Genomic DNA, 17,281 nt, shown 5'->3' with positions numbered 1-17,281 from the left:
CTGGCGCTCTGTTTACTCTGTAACGTAAACTTACTGAAACGAAATATCTATAGTTCTCCAGATCGCGATTACAATCCGCTGTGATGAGTGGGTTGATTACGATATGAAGATCCCAAACAAAGTACTCATGAATTTTACATCAGATCAGTATCCCGTTGTCTCTACACAAAATGACTAGCGGTGTAAAAGAGACTGCTATCTTTTGTACTCTCGGCCTGTTGCGACCATTATGTATCGCACCAATCAATTTTATATACGGTACCGATTTACCCTCGAATGCTCGAAAAAGTTAAACTTTTCTAGCGACATTCTCGCATTGTTGACTTCGTCAGTTGATTTCAATACAATACCATATAGTATACCTCTTTATCAAGTTTCCGTTTTTTACTAGGCGTGTCCATTTCAGGATGTAGCATGTGCCTGTTTCCACCTGCACTGCTGTTTCCGCTGCTATATTCATCTCTTCGGTGAACTCCATTGTTCAAGTTAGCTGGTGATATTGAAGGCTGGAATAAAATAATAAAGAAATGAAAGATTAAAAGAGTTATATCAATGCTTCACTACAGTCCAGTGGTTCTCAAACGGGGTGGGGCGCGCCCCACAAGGGGGCGTAGACAACTTTTTTGAGGGGCCGTGAAGCTAATTAAAAATAATGATATTTGTTAGATTTGATTTTGACCGCATTATTTGAGATATTTACATTTTGAAACTTTTCCTTATTTACGTGTCATCCATATTTTTTCAACGTGTTTTTTAAAAAAATTATACTTTTGCGTTATTATCTGTTATTGGTAGCTTATTGTTAGCTAGGTATTTTTGAAACGGGACGCCAGACTTGGCAAATTCTGAAAAGAGGGCGCGGAGTTAAAAGTTTCAAAACCATAGGTTGTTCACACATTATGTATATTTTACCGATAGCATAAAAACGTGAAAATCAGGTTATATATCATAGGGATGCTAATCTTTGACGGTTGCGGTGCACGCATCTACACAGACCCGAAATATCGAGAAAAAATGAAAGCACTTGAGAATTTGCGGTTTCGCCAACGAATAATACCTTTGGGATATCCATCCTACATCTATGCCAAATCCCACAAGTGATATAATGATATGAATTCGGATACGGTATATTAAATGTATGAACGGGCGTAACCACAAACCACTTGCTTCGGGCATATTACATAAACACTTATGTGTCAGCAATCCGAATAGTTGTAAATCTAGAATTTGATTCAACAGTGTAAAAATATATATTACAAATATACAAAATTAGATAATATATGACAATGACATATATATTATAGGCCATGCACATAGAATTTGGGCATACGTTATTCAGTGATTGCTAATAAATTTTCTTAAGTAGGAATTGCTTCTCGATTTGAAGGTTAGAGCCTTGTTAGAGCTGAGTGAATACCTAAACCACCAAACCTCGTGGAATACCACCAGGCCAGCACAACACATTAAATTTTGTAATTTCGAAAATTGCAACACAATGTCATTATATCACAAATAACATGGTATTTGAAAATTACGGATATCGAGTTTCAATATTGCTCTATCATTTGTTGACAATAAGCTTGAGGTTAGATCAAGTTTGAGAAACTCCATCGCAATCGTCCGTCACACAGTATTAAGTTCTATAATAAGAGCTGCTCTGAAGATAATCATAGTTTTGCGTTACCTATATGGTTTGCGGTCAACGGTACTTGTACATGTCTGAAAAGCAAAATACTGGTTCCGAATGGTGTAATATTGAGTTACATGAATTGCCATTCGTGACAGTAGAGGAGAGCTTTTTCGGGCGGTTGAATAATTATCGAAATCGATATTTTACGGATAAGAGGCATTTGAAAAGGTTTGAAACTGAAGTGATCTGAAGCTTCATATTGAGTTTGATCACTTCAATACAAGTTGTTGTTAGATTATATATCAAACCTAGGACAATCGTCAAGGGCATGTGAATAGAGGCCGCTATTTATGGGTTGATCCGAACTTGGCCATATTGTTATTATTCGAATGGTCAAGGTAGTCCAAGTCTGAAATTGTCCTATAATTGAGTTTATTTTCGATCATTTCAAATATATACATTTTACAGACAATTCATTGTATATAACAAATTTTACGACGAAAATATTGCATAAATTATGATTTTACCTACAGATTTGAAAATTGAACGCATATTTCCCGAATATTGTAATTTACGAAATTTGTTCAATCCATATCCTTTGTCTACTGGGACTATTGTAGTAAGCCCGATGAATACTGATCATTCTTATTTTGAATCTCGCCGAAAAGGGCAGTTTGATATTATCTTTTAACTAAATCGAACCTCCTTTTAATGAGGAAAAGATTATTTGGGCAATACAAATTACACGCCTAGTCAAGTTGGTACAAACAACTAAGTAGACAAATTGCCACATACATTATCTTCTTACAATTACCTAAATTTGTCATCTGCATCACCTTCATTGTTACGTATAATGATAAACAATGATAACATCAAATAACGACAATATTGTGATATACGATGACGACGCAGGTGATAGGCGGATTACTTTTGGTCACAAGCAATTTCGTAAAGCACACATATAATCATTTTTAAATAACTCCCCAGGCGATGGTTAATAGACAACCGCAATGTTCCTTTCAACAAAGCAAAAGTGATAATGGCCCAAGTAGAGAATTATGTCAGGCCATGGAAGTCTGAGGCTTGAAAACATTTCCAATTATAAAATAATGTCAATCACGACTATTCTAAAACATCGGATCATAAAACAATTAAGCATACGTCACTAGTCAGTTATGCAGACCGTGCGGTAAAAAAACTAGCGATACAACAAACTGATGAAAATGTTCGAACATATCATATATTCAAATTTTGAGGAACCATTTTGTCATCTATTCACCACAAAAATAATTTTGTCAGATACGGAGTAAGCGATTCAATGCGTGAACGTATAACATCACTTCGTACAGTATACTATAGAGAATTACGACGTTGTTTTCGTCTGGAGAAATAAGTGGCAACGCTAAATGACATCACGGTATCGAAAGCCCTTGAATTTAACAGCTTTAATGGCATACTATTACCTCTGTAAATATCACCTTTCTAAGTGTTGTAATGATATGAATCAGTAGGAATCAAATTACTGGGTGGAAGGCTTCCGTTTTGAAAATTTAGTGTTTAAAATGTAATCATTAAAAGCAGGAAGCCGTGTTAAATCACTAAAATTACATAATCTTTCGACAATAACCCAATCAGGTTATGACAACATAAATAGACATCGCCGACGCAATAAAATGATATTTCTCTGAGAACGTAATTGAAGCTCAAAATGGGCTATTAACGAGATATCTCCTAAGATCAATATGGTAATGACAGAACAGGAAACGGTGAGTGCGCAATGAACATTACTTTGCAAGTATTAGCATATAAAAGACTAAAACATGCAGGAATGCTAACAGATCATCACTTGCATAACAAATATCTCTTAAATATCTAGCGACCAGATAGATGCTAGGGTGACAAAAAAACTGAACAGATCACTGTATCTTTAGGAATTTTCAAAAATCCTCGTTGTTCGCGCAGAATGATATTTCGGATCAGTTTAATAGTGCTGAATTCCCCACAACAGCTGCATTTATCCGACTTAAGTCTGTACTCAGATGAGAACTATGAGTGACAAATGTATAGCCACGCGAGGCGATGCTTTCACACAGATGAACAACAGCTTTCACAAAAATAAATCGGGTGATAGACATCACAAGAAAAAATGAATCACTCGAGATGTATGTCGATTGTTCCAGCCATATCAACTATGGAAATAATCAAGTCTTTACTAAAGAAGGTACAATCACCATAAGGATATGATCCTCCCTTGAAAATAGCTAAGTATGCAAAGCTTGATTGCAAATATATTATGCCGCGGCGATCTTACTGGAAAAGTGCTATGCAGTTAGCCAAACTTCCATAAGGGAAATATTATATAGCACGGGTGACGTTAATTTTGACAAATAAGTGATCTTGCTTATCCGTAAAATGTAACTATAACCAGAAAGTTGTGAAAAAAACTGTGGATTGCTACAGGTCATTAGTTATATTTCCTTCGTGTAAATAAGCATCGATTAGAACGTTATCATCTTTATATAGGTACCGGGTATATGTAAATTCACGATGGTAGAGACGAATGGATTAGGACACAAAACTAAATCGAACAATTCAAGCTGCAACATAACAAGTTGAAATCTATATTTCAGCCGTGATAAAATTTCGTTGAAAATAATCCTTTGATTTGCTACTGTCACGAGTTCAGAAGTTTGCGCAAATTACGATTGCGGTCAGACAGCAAGCAAAATCTTCGATACAACCGTAGTATTAAATGCATTTCCTTATTCCCTGGTAATACAGCGAAATTAGTCGAGACATATGTTTTTTTTAAAGTACTAAATATAATTTCTGTGCACTGTGTAGTAATCTACGTAACAATAAATACGGTTACGGTATAATAAAATATCGTTCCGCCCAAGATGCTTAACTGACCGCAAACCGCTTTATGGTTTATAATTAGTCGGGCATGGTTACGAAAAATACTTTCCAAAATTACTAGCGATTACGAAGATTAAAGCTAAAACAAAAATAAACTACAATATGACATTAAAAATGTCAGTGATTCCACTGAAATATATCTGTAATTACAACGTTTCTTCAAGTTTAAAGCTGCCAAGCATCAATTAAAAAGAGGTTGCTATCCATGCTATCCATTTACCGCCTGTACGTCCCCTTTAGATAGATTAGTTTTAAAAAAGATTTAAACAAAATAAAACCACAAACGGTGATGTAGTTGATTTCTTGGCGTAGTTCGGTATAGATAACATCCAAGTTTACCAAACATTTGTGTTTTGTCAGTCAGCGCGTATGTGTGCTGTGAATACAAATAAAGCCAAAATCCTATTAGTGGTTGATGATCCTATCGCCAAAAGTCCATCATTCTATGTTTCACGACTGAGATTTAGTCGGGGTGTATTTGAGTTATAAACATTCGATAGCCTGTAACCCGATCACGTAACCATGATTGATGTTCGTAAACACGATGGTCTGGTGTCGGCGTATTTTGGCAGAATACCGAAAACCACAACGTACCAAAGGATGTTTACTTTCACGTTAACAGTAGTGCGCAAAATATGTCGTATAGACTTAAATTAGTCTAAAAACTAACAAAATAGACACCTAAAAGTCATGGAAGTACAAACTTCAAATTTTGACTGATTTGGTATGAATACAATATCAGAAGGCATTATTCATAAAAAACTAATGATAATAAAATTCTGTCATTAATATGTGATGATGATAATCAGGATTTTGTTTTTTAAATTGTCGATTTCGAGAATATGAAATTGCCACATCAAGTTGTCAATTAATGATTGCTGCACTGTTGCACAGAAACCAAATTTCGCGCCAAGTTCATTGTTAAACGTTTTAATTTGTAATGCTCGTTTCTTTCGAAAATCAAGCAAATTGTCGATTTCGAGAATATGAAATTGCCACATCAATTTGCCAATTAATGATTTCTGCACAGTTGGACAGAAACCAAATTTCGTGCCAAGCTCATTGTTAAACGTTTTAATTTGTAATGCTCGTTGCTTTCGAAAATCAAACAACGTTAATAGCTTCTTGATAAAATCGCGACCGAGTGTTGTTAATAACTTATGGTTATGGATACAAATCGAGATAACCGTGTCCTATGTTGAATCAGTCACGCCTACTTGCCTACATAATTATTCTTCACTGCCGGATGAGTTTGTCGAGTACAATTGAGATATCAGGTCAATTGTCCGTAATAGCACAGCAGAGTTCGATTTTGAGCACCAGTGAGGGATTCTTGAATTTTTATTGAGACAAGGAACAGACACCATAAGAGAAACAATTGAACTGTGAAATACCAGTGCAATGAATTCCAGTTGGGGAGATCTACGCTAGTTTTGGATATCGGAAATTTTTTTATTTCAATACTTATGCTTTAATGAACTGGAGTTTCAAGAATTGGGCATGAAGTTAAAAACTAGTACGGCCCTTTTAATAAATTATGCATGATATTTCGGAAAATTGCTGGTACTCGTTACTTGCCACTCACAATTGACAAAACCGGAGATTATAAACAGTAAAGCAGTCCGAAGTTATTTCATTATATAAGAAGTTCACCAATATAAATAGTCGTTGCCCATAAACACAAAGGTTTAAAGACTTAAAGAACAAAGAGGTAAAATACATTAGAGAACTTGATATTGTTTATACTTGGCACTCCTCAGGAAATACCTAGCTTACATAAAATCCCAGGCATCAAGAGTCGAATGGGTGGCCACTTATCGGTCTGTGTACAAATATACCATGCATTCTGTGAAGTGTATCGTGTAAAACAACACTAAATGGCATTCGAGCGTCGAATAACACGGGGATTAGATTCCCCCTTGGCGCATAAAGAACTTGGCGTTATAGCAGAGATTCAAAAACTGCCGAACGGATAACTTTTCCATTCCGAAAAGCCAATGATGAAACACAACTGATTTGGTTAGCTCAAAATTGGAATATAGCGAAAAGGTATTTACACATTTTCACACGCAGGGTAAAATTTATATTTGTTTATGAAATGGTATGAGTACGGTATCGTTCTTTGTGGACTAATGAAACAAAAATGAATACAATCTGAAAGTACATTCCACTGTGTCAATGGTTTGTTGCGGTCATCTGTATTGTACGAAAATTGGATATGGTCCGATTCGGTTAGTGTGGATATTATAGTAGGCCTACATTTGTTTTTACATCTGCCCATTACCCTAACAATTTGAGCTCGAAAAATTCTAATTCGTCGATCAGTATGTGGAAAGCTTCGTACCCAAGTAACGAATAGAAGTAAATAAATCGGCGAGTTGACAAAAAACTGAATTATCGGAGTTTACAACACTTCTGAATCTACGAACCGTGGCTCAATTTTGATGATACGCCAGATGTGATTCAACTTAAAATAACCCTGTATTCTTTCAACAAAGTCTTAAAGCGACATGATTCTCTTAACTGGTGTAAAACTCGAAATGTGATACAATACAAGATCTGTTGTATACACTTCCAGAAATGCGAGTCGTAATTACGATGATTGAACGACAGAGCACGACGAATTAACCGAAAGACGAGACGAATACCAAGCGCAAATGGACCGCGGGAAAAGGCACGAGGCGAGCGGAATAACGTTCGTAAAACGATACGACTTGAGCACATTGTTTTCTTTTAAATAGCAACGATTATGTTTGGCTACAATGGCTGAAAACCGATACAACTCGGAGGAAATTGATCATCTTGAATCTTGTCGACCGTGCAAACGGGTCGTGAACATCTAATCGGTTTGTTTTTAAGACAAACGGGCACGGGACTATTCGTATGTACAGGAGAATGATTCAAGATAACTGAATCTAGGATAGGAAAGGGAAAATACAATTCAGAATTTAGTAACTTTCATTGTGTAATATATTTTGTAATAAAGACGAATTGTTTCATTACATGTTAGATGTTATCATTACATTCATCGATTTTCAAAAATCTAATTCGAGATTCTTATAAAGGGCATGTTTCTTATATGTCCTTCGACATTGCTAATAATACATGAATACATTGCTGACAAAATAATTTGTATCCATTTATTATCCGACAGGAAGCACATTTTGCGAACAGCATACGAAAAATTAGTGTTGCTATTCTTGCTAACCGATTAAGGCTACATAAAATAAACTAATTACATGTTTGCTTTAAAGTGTAAAATTTACCTTTCTCTGTCTTGTGGTGCCATTAGACAGACGTAATCTAAAGCGGAAACGTTTTTAGACAAACGAACAGATAACAAACACATGTTTTGGGCAGGTGGTATACACGTGATCATAACAATCCTTTTACACTAAATTAACGTAAGATGAATTAATTGCTATTAATTACGAACCAATACATAGTGTTCCGGAGATTTCTTCCGAAAAGGCAACTTCGGTCGAACACCTTTGCGTACAAATAAATGTTTCTCATAATTGTCCAATTAAAAAAATTAATCAACTTATTTTGTCTGGTTCGGATTTAATTCCGTAATTAGGTCATTTGTTACGTCACATGTAATACCAGTAATAGGCATGGTCAAATATGCAAGCATTGACACTGCTTTGATTATACATAAACCAAATTTAATGTAATAGTTATATGGAAAAATGACTTTTCCCCAGAATTGAAATACTAGTTTTAAATCATATATAGTTAATTAACGATTATGAAATGAAACTTTTACGAGCAATACTTAAAATTAGAATCGCACTCGGAACGGTTACGAAATCGCCTATTGCAGGAAAATCATTCCTAGCTCATTACCGCAATTTGTCCATTACGACTTGGCAGACAAAGCGAATTACTCTGGAGTAATTCGATCAAATCCAAACCCGATAAGCCGCAAATCGTTTGAAAGACGAAAATAGGTTTTCCGGCGTCCGCGGTGCAGAATCAAGGCCCGAAAATCAATTGCGCAGATAGGTAATCAAATTAAGCAAACCTCAAAATTGGGGAAATGCGATGGTTGTAGTCTACCCACGAATACGAAGCTTTCACTACATTTTAGAATCAGTTTCAAAAAGATTAAATAAACTACGTTTGATCGAATCGTTTGGTAAGATATGGGCTTTCAACGTGATTACTAGTAAATGCTCATGATTAAATTAAATCAGATAGAAACGAAAAGTTTGGTTGAAGCGAATCCAGCATTGCACACAAAAGCTGATGAAAAACTAGTAGTGTCAAAAACTCACAATAATTGTTTCCATGAGACCATGACCCTATAAATTACCGTTATTTTGATATTTTTGAAGAATTTCCGAATTTAGATACTAAATACCGGTATCAGTTTTTTTAACTTGATTTTCAGCAAAATATATTTATTAATATTATTCAAAATCGCAAATACTTGAATGGTAGATTTTATAAGACCAAGCTTTTCCAATAGGGAAAACATTAACCACGCATTGCTTCTCCTATTTTTTCAAATGCTTATTTAGCGAGCGAGCAAGTTGGGTACACATTAAACAAATTCGTGTCATCACAGACCAAAGTTACGGGTCAATACACGACACAGACCCATATTCACCCACCGTGGCGACCAAGCCTTGTCTAATCTTTTGCATCCACGAGATGCCCAGCAACGAATCATAATACGATGCGTTAAAAAGAGCAAAATCAATTATTCATTCCTGAACATTTATAGAAAAATTCGATAATTTAACGATTAAATCGCCTTATATACAATGAAGCGATTCCAGGACTGCGACAGTTTCAACATATGTTCAATTAACTGTGAAATGCCAACAAATATTTCTTACTTTGTTTAAAAGCTCGATTTATCCAGTCATAAAATATGTTTTATTTATTTTAAACCGAGTACGGCGAGAAGCGGTCGTTGTATGGCCTACTATTACGAAAACACTTTTCTAATTGGGCGGGAGAAGGACTGACATATGAAATGTGGCGTGAAATATTGAATGAATACAAATGCTGACGGCAAATCGAATTGAGGTTAGCACATCAATTCTTTAGTTATAATACCGTGACGGACTTTAATAATATCAATTCCATTAACGAGATTGACCCAACCTCCAGGCGTAAACCGATATTTTGAGACGGTGCTTTCATAAACTAATCAATAAATGAATAAAATTTAACAATGATGGCGATATACCGGTAAATAAATGGCAATGTGAGTAAATATTATTGTTTTATTAGCTATCTTGCTACAAAGTATGTCTTTAGAATCTATTTTCAGAATGAGTAGGCTTTAGTTTATCTTGTTTTGATCATAAAACAAAAAATTAATTGTTAGTTTCAAGTCATTACACTTAACAACCACAATGCTTGAATTAAAAGATAAAAAAAATACATGGCCATTTAGGATTCATGTTAATTAACAACGAAACTTATTATGAATTAGGCATCGACTAGCGTTTTGAGTGAGTTCAATTTGGTCGAAAATAATCCAAAAGATAAATTCAAACCCGTGTTGATGATCGTATCCTCCAAAAATCGACGAAGCTTCAAGGCTTAATAATAGAAAAATTCGCCACGAAGAGGAGATTTAAGGTATTTAGGTCTCGCTAAGCCCAGTACGCTTCATTGGGCGTAGACTTATTTTTAGGATACAGAGATTATAGGAGTTAGTAATGAGCCGTGACAAAGAAAACATCGCGTAAAAATCATCGCATTTTATCTATCCAAAAAGCACAATCTATCAAACGGTCAAAGGAAAAACAATGAGTAAATATACAGAAGGAAAAGGTATTGCATATTATATGATGTACTATATAAGAGGAGTAAATAGAATATGTTTTAAAAAAATAAGTATAATCAAATCTTTGTGAAAGCTTGTGTGACGCAGAAATAACCGCTAACGTATATGGATTATGCGGGCGTGCAGGGAATTTTCATAAAATACCTCCCACATAATCGACAACACAAACTTCTAAGCGACCTCCACCAGATGTAAAATATCAAGTTTGGCCAATCACTATTTCATTTTCTTATTATTTCCTACCACGTATGATCAATAGATGATGAATTACAATCGAGGCAGCTCAAATCAGCTATACAATAGTCTGTTGATGCTATAACCCAACGACTCGAAGTATAGGAAATTTAGCATTGCAATGACTTCCTCTTGTCATGCATATCCTCGCATATTGCAATACCAGACGGGCAATAACGCGAAACGCTGTCGCGAGGGGCCATTCATCGTTCGAGCGATGGCGGTAATATTAAGGCGTTCAACAATCACCCTATGCCTGTAATTCAATGATCCAATTCGTTTCCTAAATTAAAACTACACATACCATAGGATAGGCGACTATGATACAATCGTTTGGACCATGTCGCGTTTGGTAAATGACTGTAGCCTGAAATATTATGATGAATAACACGAATCCAGAAGGAAAATTGTCAGCATTAACAATGGGAAATAACATCAATTTTAACACTCACATGCATTATAACTAACTAACTATATTGGTGTTATAACGAGGCGGCAAATAACGCAAATGCCCGACACGATCGTTGTCACAAAGTGTTTACGTGGTAACGATCAGTATCGCTTTGAAAAAAAAGGGTGAAATTGCATTGCAAGTAACAAGACCATCAACTATATATTCTAGCATTCGGTTTGATCAGGCCTAAATTCCAGAATCCACTTACAATTTGGCGTATACTTTTTAAACTTTTATGATTTTTTCCAAGAAAATGTGGTATTTATGTGGAATTCACTATACCACATAGACGCAATCCAATCACATTGCCTTGAACTTGTATCGTGATAAACGATATTTAATGACACGTGAATTGCCCACTTTTTACTTCTGATTGGGTGCGATGTGACCTTGCTTTAAGCAAATTGCCATAAAAGATTACAGATAAAAAACAGAAATATTGACTGCAATGCGTGAACGGGAGGCTAAGAATGACGACTGTTTTGATGTGTACGATATAAATAATATTTATCGGTACTTAGGTCGGTGCGAGCAATATGATTCATTAACCTGCCACAAAACAAATAAACTGGCACAAGCGTTTTATAATCGATTAATTGACCGTAAAGATGACGTAGTTTTTGAGCCAGTGACCCATTAATTTAAGATCCCCTAACTTTTCAATTCAAAGCAGACAATCATCCATAAGACTTCGATAAGACCCCAGCAATTACGTATAATCTACATAATCTGTTGTTTACAGAAACTACGATCTATCTACAGTTATAGTACAGCTTTTTTGTATATTACCGTTCAAAAGTAGTCGATAAACAACGCAGTAATAAGCATTTTCGATCGATAATATATAACGCTGACCATGAATGGGCGCCATGTCGTTCGTGTTCAGAGAGCACTGACTACGGATTTTACAGAAATACGGTTCAATTATAGATTTAATCATTACGAAAGGTTAACAGCAAAATGATGAAACAAAAGCCATACCTGTCTGTTTTCTCGTTCTCTTTCCCTACCCCTTTCTCGCTCTCTTTCTCTGTCGGCTGCAACTGGAAAAAGGAATGGCAGGATGAACAATCAACGTTTTGTACATGTAATTCTATTCACATACGTCAGGACGATTCTTTCTTGAGGTAACAGTTTATAATGCAAATTTTAATATATTGAGTAATACTACACAGTTATTACACAATTATTTTTAATCGAAAAATATATCAACATACTTGCTGCAGCATGCGCTTGCTCGCTGTTCCGAATTTCTTCTTTTACCGCTGCAGCTAACGAGTGTTGATGAGCACCAAGTGCTGCTTGTGACAGTGCTAGAAGGCCAGCAGATGATGAAGTTGGGAGATGACTGGGGTGCGGCAAACCACCTGGGTGACCAGGAACTGGTATTGGAGGATGGGGTGGAAGGTGGTTCTGTGCTTGGAGTTGTTGAGCCTGCATATTCAAATTAATAGTTTGAAAAATATCAATGGCAATATGAAGAATTATTTTTAGGAAAGATCAACTCGATTCAGTTGAAAGAATTGCAATCAGTGGGAAGTGTACATCGAAGTGGGGGTGAGGATCTCAGCAAAATCTAACAGTCGAAAAATAAATACTTTTAACAAATATGAAAACCCTAGTTTAAAAAGTATGAACATGTTTTTAAAGTATGGATTTCTATATTACAAAAAAAACTATATTTTCGCCCAGTCGAAAATTCATTATTGAATTCCTACAATACGATTTAATCATAATAGAAATTTACAAGATACAAAAAACTATAGAACAGGCTTACCCCAATTATGTGGTTGAGATCAGGCATGGTTACTTGCTTTGCTCTTTCTACGGCAGCTGCCACCTGCTGTTGGTGCTAAATTGAATAAAAATATAAGAGAAGTCAGATTTAAATCGCTTAGTTTTGTTGAAGTGCGGTCTTGGATGTTGGCAGTTACAATAAACATAAACATGAAATAGAAACCACCCATTATTCAAGTCTATACTCTTAGCAAACATGGTATATACAAAGATTGTGTTATATCGGCAAAATTTATTTATGGCCCGTGATTGTGTTTAACATGAACAATCTAACATCTCGTTTTTGGTATCTCGTTCGTGGCGTTAAAGTATGCTGCGGTTTGCACTTGAAATAGACAAGGATACTTGAAGTGAAGTACTCAATGACTGCGAAACACGCTACGCTATTTTGACAAGCCGTTTCATGCGTTACCGAGAAGAAAAGTCACGAAGCGCGATTGGATTTATTATGCATAATCTAAATGAAGCGAAAGTGATTAATATTGAATGAACAATATACGGAATATGGAAGTCAAACATTGGTCGGATATGTTCAGGATGGACATTCCAAAAGAACTGAAGTATTTCATACACCAGAAATATCAAAGAATTAATCGCAATTTGTCCACTGGAAATGTTAATAGAAAATACAACTACCAAGCGAATTTTCGACCATTCTTGTCATGGCAACGAGGTTTGTTTATGGCTTTCATTCATATACGCTATTCGCCTCGTCTGACTAAAAATCGATACCGCAGATAAAAGACGGTATTTCTAAAAACGTAGTTGATAACATTGGGCGTTATGCGAAGTCAGCTTGTTGTAAACCTGACTTTGTGTGGTTCGCAAACCAGAGTAACGCCAGTAAATATAGAAATGGGATTACACACGGGAAATTGCCACTTGAATTAAAACGAAGTACAGTATTTTTATTACGCTTCATCGTAATATCTATTTTACTATGATGTGATGACTAAAATTTAGGTTTAAGTTGTAGGCAAAAACGGTATGACATATTGCGATTGTGAGAAAATGCTGCCTATCATAAATATTGCCAAATATACCCGTTATTGGCTCAAAGCCATTTATATATAATGATATACTGGATATACAAAATCAGCAGAAGTAATGATGATATGCTTTTACTACCTACCTCTTGAGATAAAAACGGCATAACTTGCGCGATGATTGCATTCAATCGTTTGACGATTTCCGTCTATAAGAAAGAAATAAGCGTTAGCAATATAAGACAATCTTTAACAAGAATCTTTTACATTCAAGCAGCAGTTTTTAATTCACTCATCTTAATTGTAGCCACCTATTTTACTCAGTAAACTCAATAGTTTATTATCAAAGGTTATTTTCACCGAAATTATATTATTTTAAAAACATTAGGTAGATATACAAAATAATAATATTCATACCTGTTTGTGCATTTCAATGTTAAGTCCGTATGACATCTCATAGTACTATAAAATAAAAATACAAGTTTATCATATTATCACTTATTAGCTACTGCTTCTTCCACAAATGGTTGACTTAGACTTACCATAACATAATGCCTTTGCATTTCAGTCTTTTCTGTAGCAAGTTTCTCTTGATTCAACTTCAGACTAAAATATCAGGTATGTAAATTATAGTAATTAAAGTATATAAATACAACAGCAGGTTCATTAAATAGATCAACCAGAAAAGTCTGTCCGTAACGGGCAGATACAAGTCATCATATACTTCTTAACACTAGGCTCATATTGGTAATACATATAATTCGACAACTGAAAACAAACTACAACTTGACAACACCTTAAATATTAAAACAAGCGGCCAATCACAGCGTCAATTTAATTTAAAAAAAACGAAGTCAAGTAACACAGCAATATTGTGTTGTATGTAGGTCTTGCGGGAAAAAAAAAGGTCAAACCTGTGATTTTGTGCTTGTAAATAGGTAAATTCCTCTTTTATACTGTCAAGTCTCTCTGCCACAGATGAGAAGGCCTGGCCTGGCCCGGGAGGTGCCTGCATGAAAATGTTGTATTAGTTGGATTTATTTATTTACCCGAAAGTCGTTTTAACAAGCAAAAAAATCTTACCGGGGGCCTGTTTTGGTACATTTCTGCCTTAATTTCTCTTTTTCGGTATTTCCACCTAATTCAGAAGTGTAGTACAATAGATTCTGTGTAAATCCACGTATAAATGTACTCCTAAATAAATAATCCAATCCTAATTCCACATCCAGTTACGTCGGTAGTCAAAGCTTAATTTTGCCGCAATAGAACGCTCTCAAACCCCGCCCAAACTTAATATTTTGCCGAGGTGACTTTCAAAGTATCCTACGCTTCCAACCCGGATATTTATAATATGTTATCAAATTTGCATTTATCAAAACAGATATTCATAGTATTATATCAAAGTAAGCTGTAAAATAGATACGTTACAAGTCATGAGCGCCGTGCTCAATCCCGGAACCGCATGGCAATCGCCAAATATTAACCGACCTGAAGAACTCCTGCCATAAAACTAAATTTACACAGGTAAATTCAAAAAAACGTTACATAAAGGTAAGACAAATTACTCTCGAGCTCCGATCTTTACCAGCTAATCCCACTCCGTCGTCGCGATAGAAGATAAAACAGCAATTATTATTCCGTCATTAACACTCTTAATTGAATTAGGATTGAGAGCGTGATAATGTAAATTAATTTAAAGTTGTCTCGTTACTGCCTACTTTACTGCACTAATAATTAGCAATAATGTTACTGATAACTTGCCAAAAGCTTAGTTTCATTTCTGACTCATTCGTGCTGCCAATAATATTTGAATGGTTCTAACTTTTATAATTTAATACCAAGAAAGATAAATCGTCGTGTTTACTATGAAATACCACCGCGCTCAATTTACTGATTCGTCTTTTAGGCGAATAACCCGAAGAAAATGCAAATTCAAATGCCAACACCCCCGGCTCTCCCAACAATAAACGCCAGAAAAAGGAGGCTGAAACACCAGAGAATTCTCGTGGCGCGTCGATTAAAATCGACCGCAGACCAAAACGTGGTTCGAAGCGTTTCATCGCTTCGAGTGACGTCATGAGACACTCGAGAGAGCAAGTTAACCACAGCAAGGCTGCTCGACCAATCGAATATTTCATTCTATTCTCTCGTGTTCACCGTTTGCGAACGAAGAAGATCGCTTGAAATTTACCACACCTCAATCAAGCCGCTGTGGCTTCAGCACAAATTTTTGCGGTTAACAGCGATAAAAAGGGTCAGAGCAAGGTTAGAGATATGGAGATTTTTTATATTGCTCGGATATACATAACTAAACAAACTAATATTTGGTAAGTTTCATCCAGATCATCGACTTTTTTTTTTTATAAATGTTTGTTTCCCGCGTACACAAATATTGTATAGTTTTTTTTTGGTACTCCTGAAGTATGCGCACCAAGATGTCGCACAGCCTGAACCCTAACTTGGTACAAATCCCGAGTTCAGGTTGTGCGCCATCTTGGTGCGCATACTTCAGGAGGTCCGTTTTTTTTACGAATTTAGTTATTCGAATGTCGCATTAAAATGCAGTTACAACTTATAATCACATAGGCGATTGGATTATAAACTCACCTGTCGCTGTCTTTCATTTCTTAACCGAGGGCATTTCAATACAAGTGTCAGGCGCGGGGTCGGAAATTCAAGTTAAAAAAAGATCTAAAACCAAAAAAAAGATCAAACAATGTCGGTATAATTATTTTCCGACCTACTCATCACCATCGTATGATAGATATGAGATGATCATGATTTGACTCAAACCCAGCTGTTGTGGTGAACTCTTACTCGTCATCCGATTACGCAGATAAATATGAACCTCACTCCCAACATTCCTCACGTAACATTTATAATCGTAGTCGTTCTGTTTCAATGCGATGAGTCCTCTCAAAGACGAATGAAAAAAATTCTCAAAACACTGGAACGCCTCGTGCAGAAGCCAAAGACTTTTGCACAGACGGGACAGAAACCATCTAGCGCCAGGTGCAGCAAATGGTATCATACATCGAGATCGTTTGCGCATATGTTGTTAGAATATTAGCGCCACATCCATATTTTTCAGTACCGCTGAGCAATGGAGCAGTATGTTGTGCGAGCTAAAACATACCCAGGCTAGACAAGCTTTTGAGTCATTGTGTGCGCATTACATTTCCAGCGCAAACTAATGCAATCTTTCCTTCTTTTGGCCAGAACAGTCATACTTCTGACAAAACTAACAACAAACAAAAATAAACTTCTTGATGTCCCTAGGATGGTATGGCCAGACAACAACGAATTTTAAACTCAACACACAGACCTAAAAATAGTGAACCTTTCACAGATTTCCAATTCCCTTGGTCTTTGTCCGCGGCTTTCGCAGACAACGAGAAACCGAGATCACCATATCCACCTGTTGGCTATCAATAAATGTCATACACACAATG

At 35.9% G+C, this 17,281-nt stretch overlaps 1 protein-coding gene across 1 annotated transcript in view; it reads right to left on the bottom strand.

The window, feature by feature from the left end:
• Positions 1-15,281, bottom strand: part of LOC120345280 (transducin-like enhancer protein 1) — a 35,546-nt gene extending 20,265 nt beyond the window's left edge. The window contains exons 1-9 of the mRNA XM_039414659.2: positions 14,913-15,281; positions 14,744-14,838; positions 14,372-14,435; positions 14,247-14,291; positions 13,976-14,038; positions 12,824-12,898; positions 12,264-12,480; positions 12,028-12,089; positions 363-506 (exon numbers count right to left, since the gene is read on the bottom strand). Coding sequence (XP_039270593.2) covers positions 363-506; positions 12,028-12,089; positions 12,264-12,480; positions 12,824-12,898; positions 13,976-14,038; positions 14,247-14,291; positions 14,372-14,435; positions 14,744-14,838; positions 14,913-14,933 — 786 coding nt within the window. The 5' untranslated portion in view covers positions 14,934-15,281. The remainder of the gene's footprint in view (positions 1-362; positions 507-12,027; positions 12,090-12,263; positions 12,481-12,823; positions 12,899-13,975; positions 14,039-14,246; positions 14,292-14,371; positions 14,436-14,743; positions 14,839-14,912) is intronic.
• Positions 15,282-17,281: the final 2,000 nt, after the last annotated feature.

Source organism: Styela clava, chromosome 8, assembly GCF_964204865.1.
Source record: "Styela clava chromosome 8, kaStyClav1.hap1.2, whole genome shotgun sequence".
NCBI classification, from domain to species: Eukaryota; Metazoa; Chordata; class Ascidiacea; order Stolidobranchia; family Styelidae; genus Styela; species Styela clava.
The sequence above is the reverse complement of the archived record's forward strand: the minus strand, read 5'-3'. Positions and strand labels throughout refer to the sequence as shown.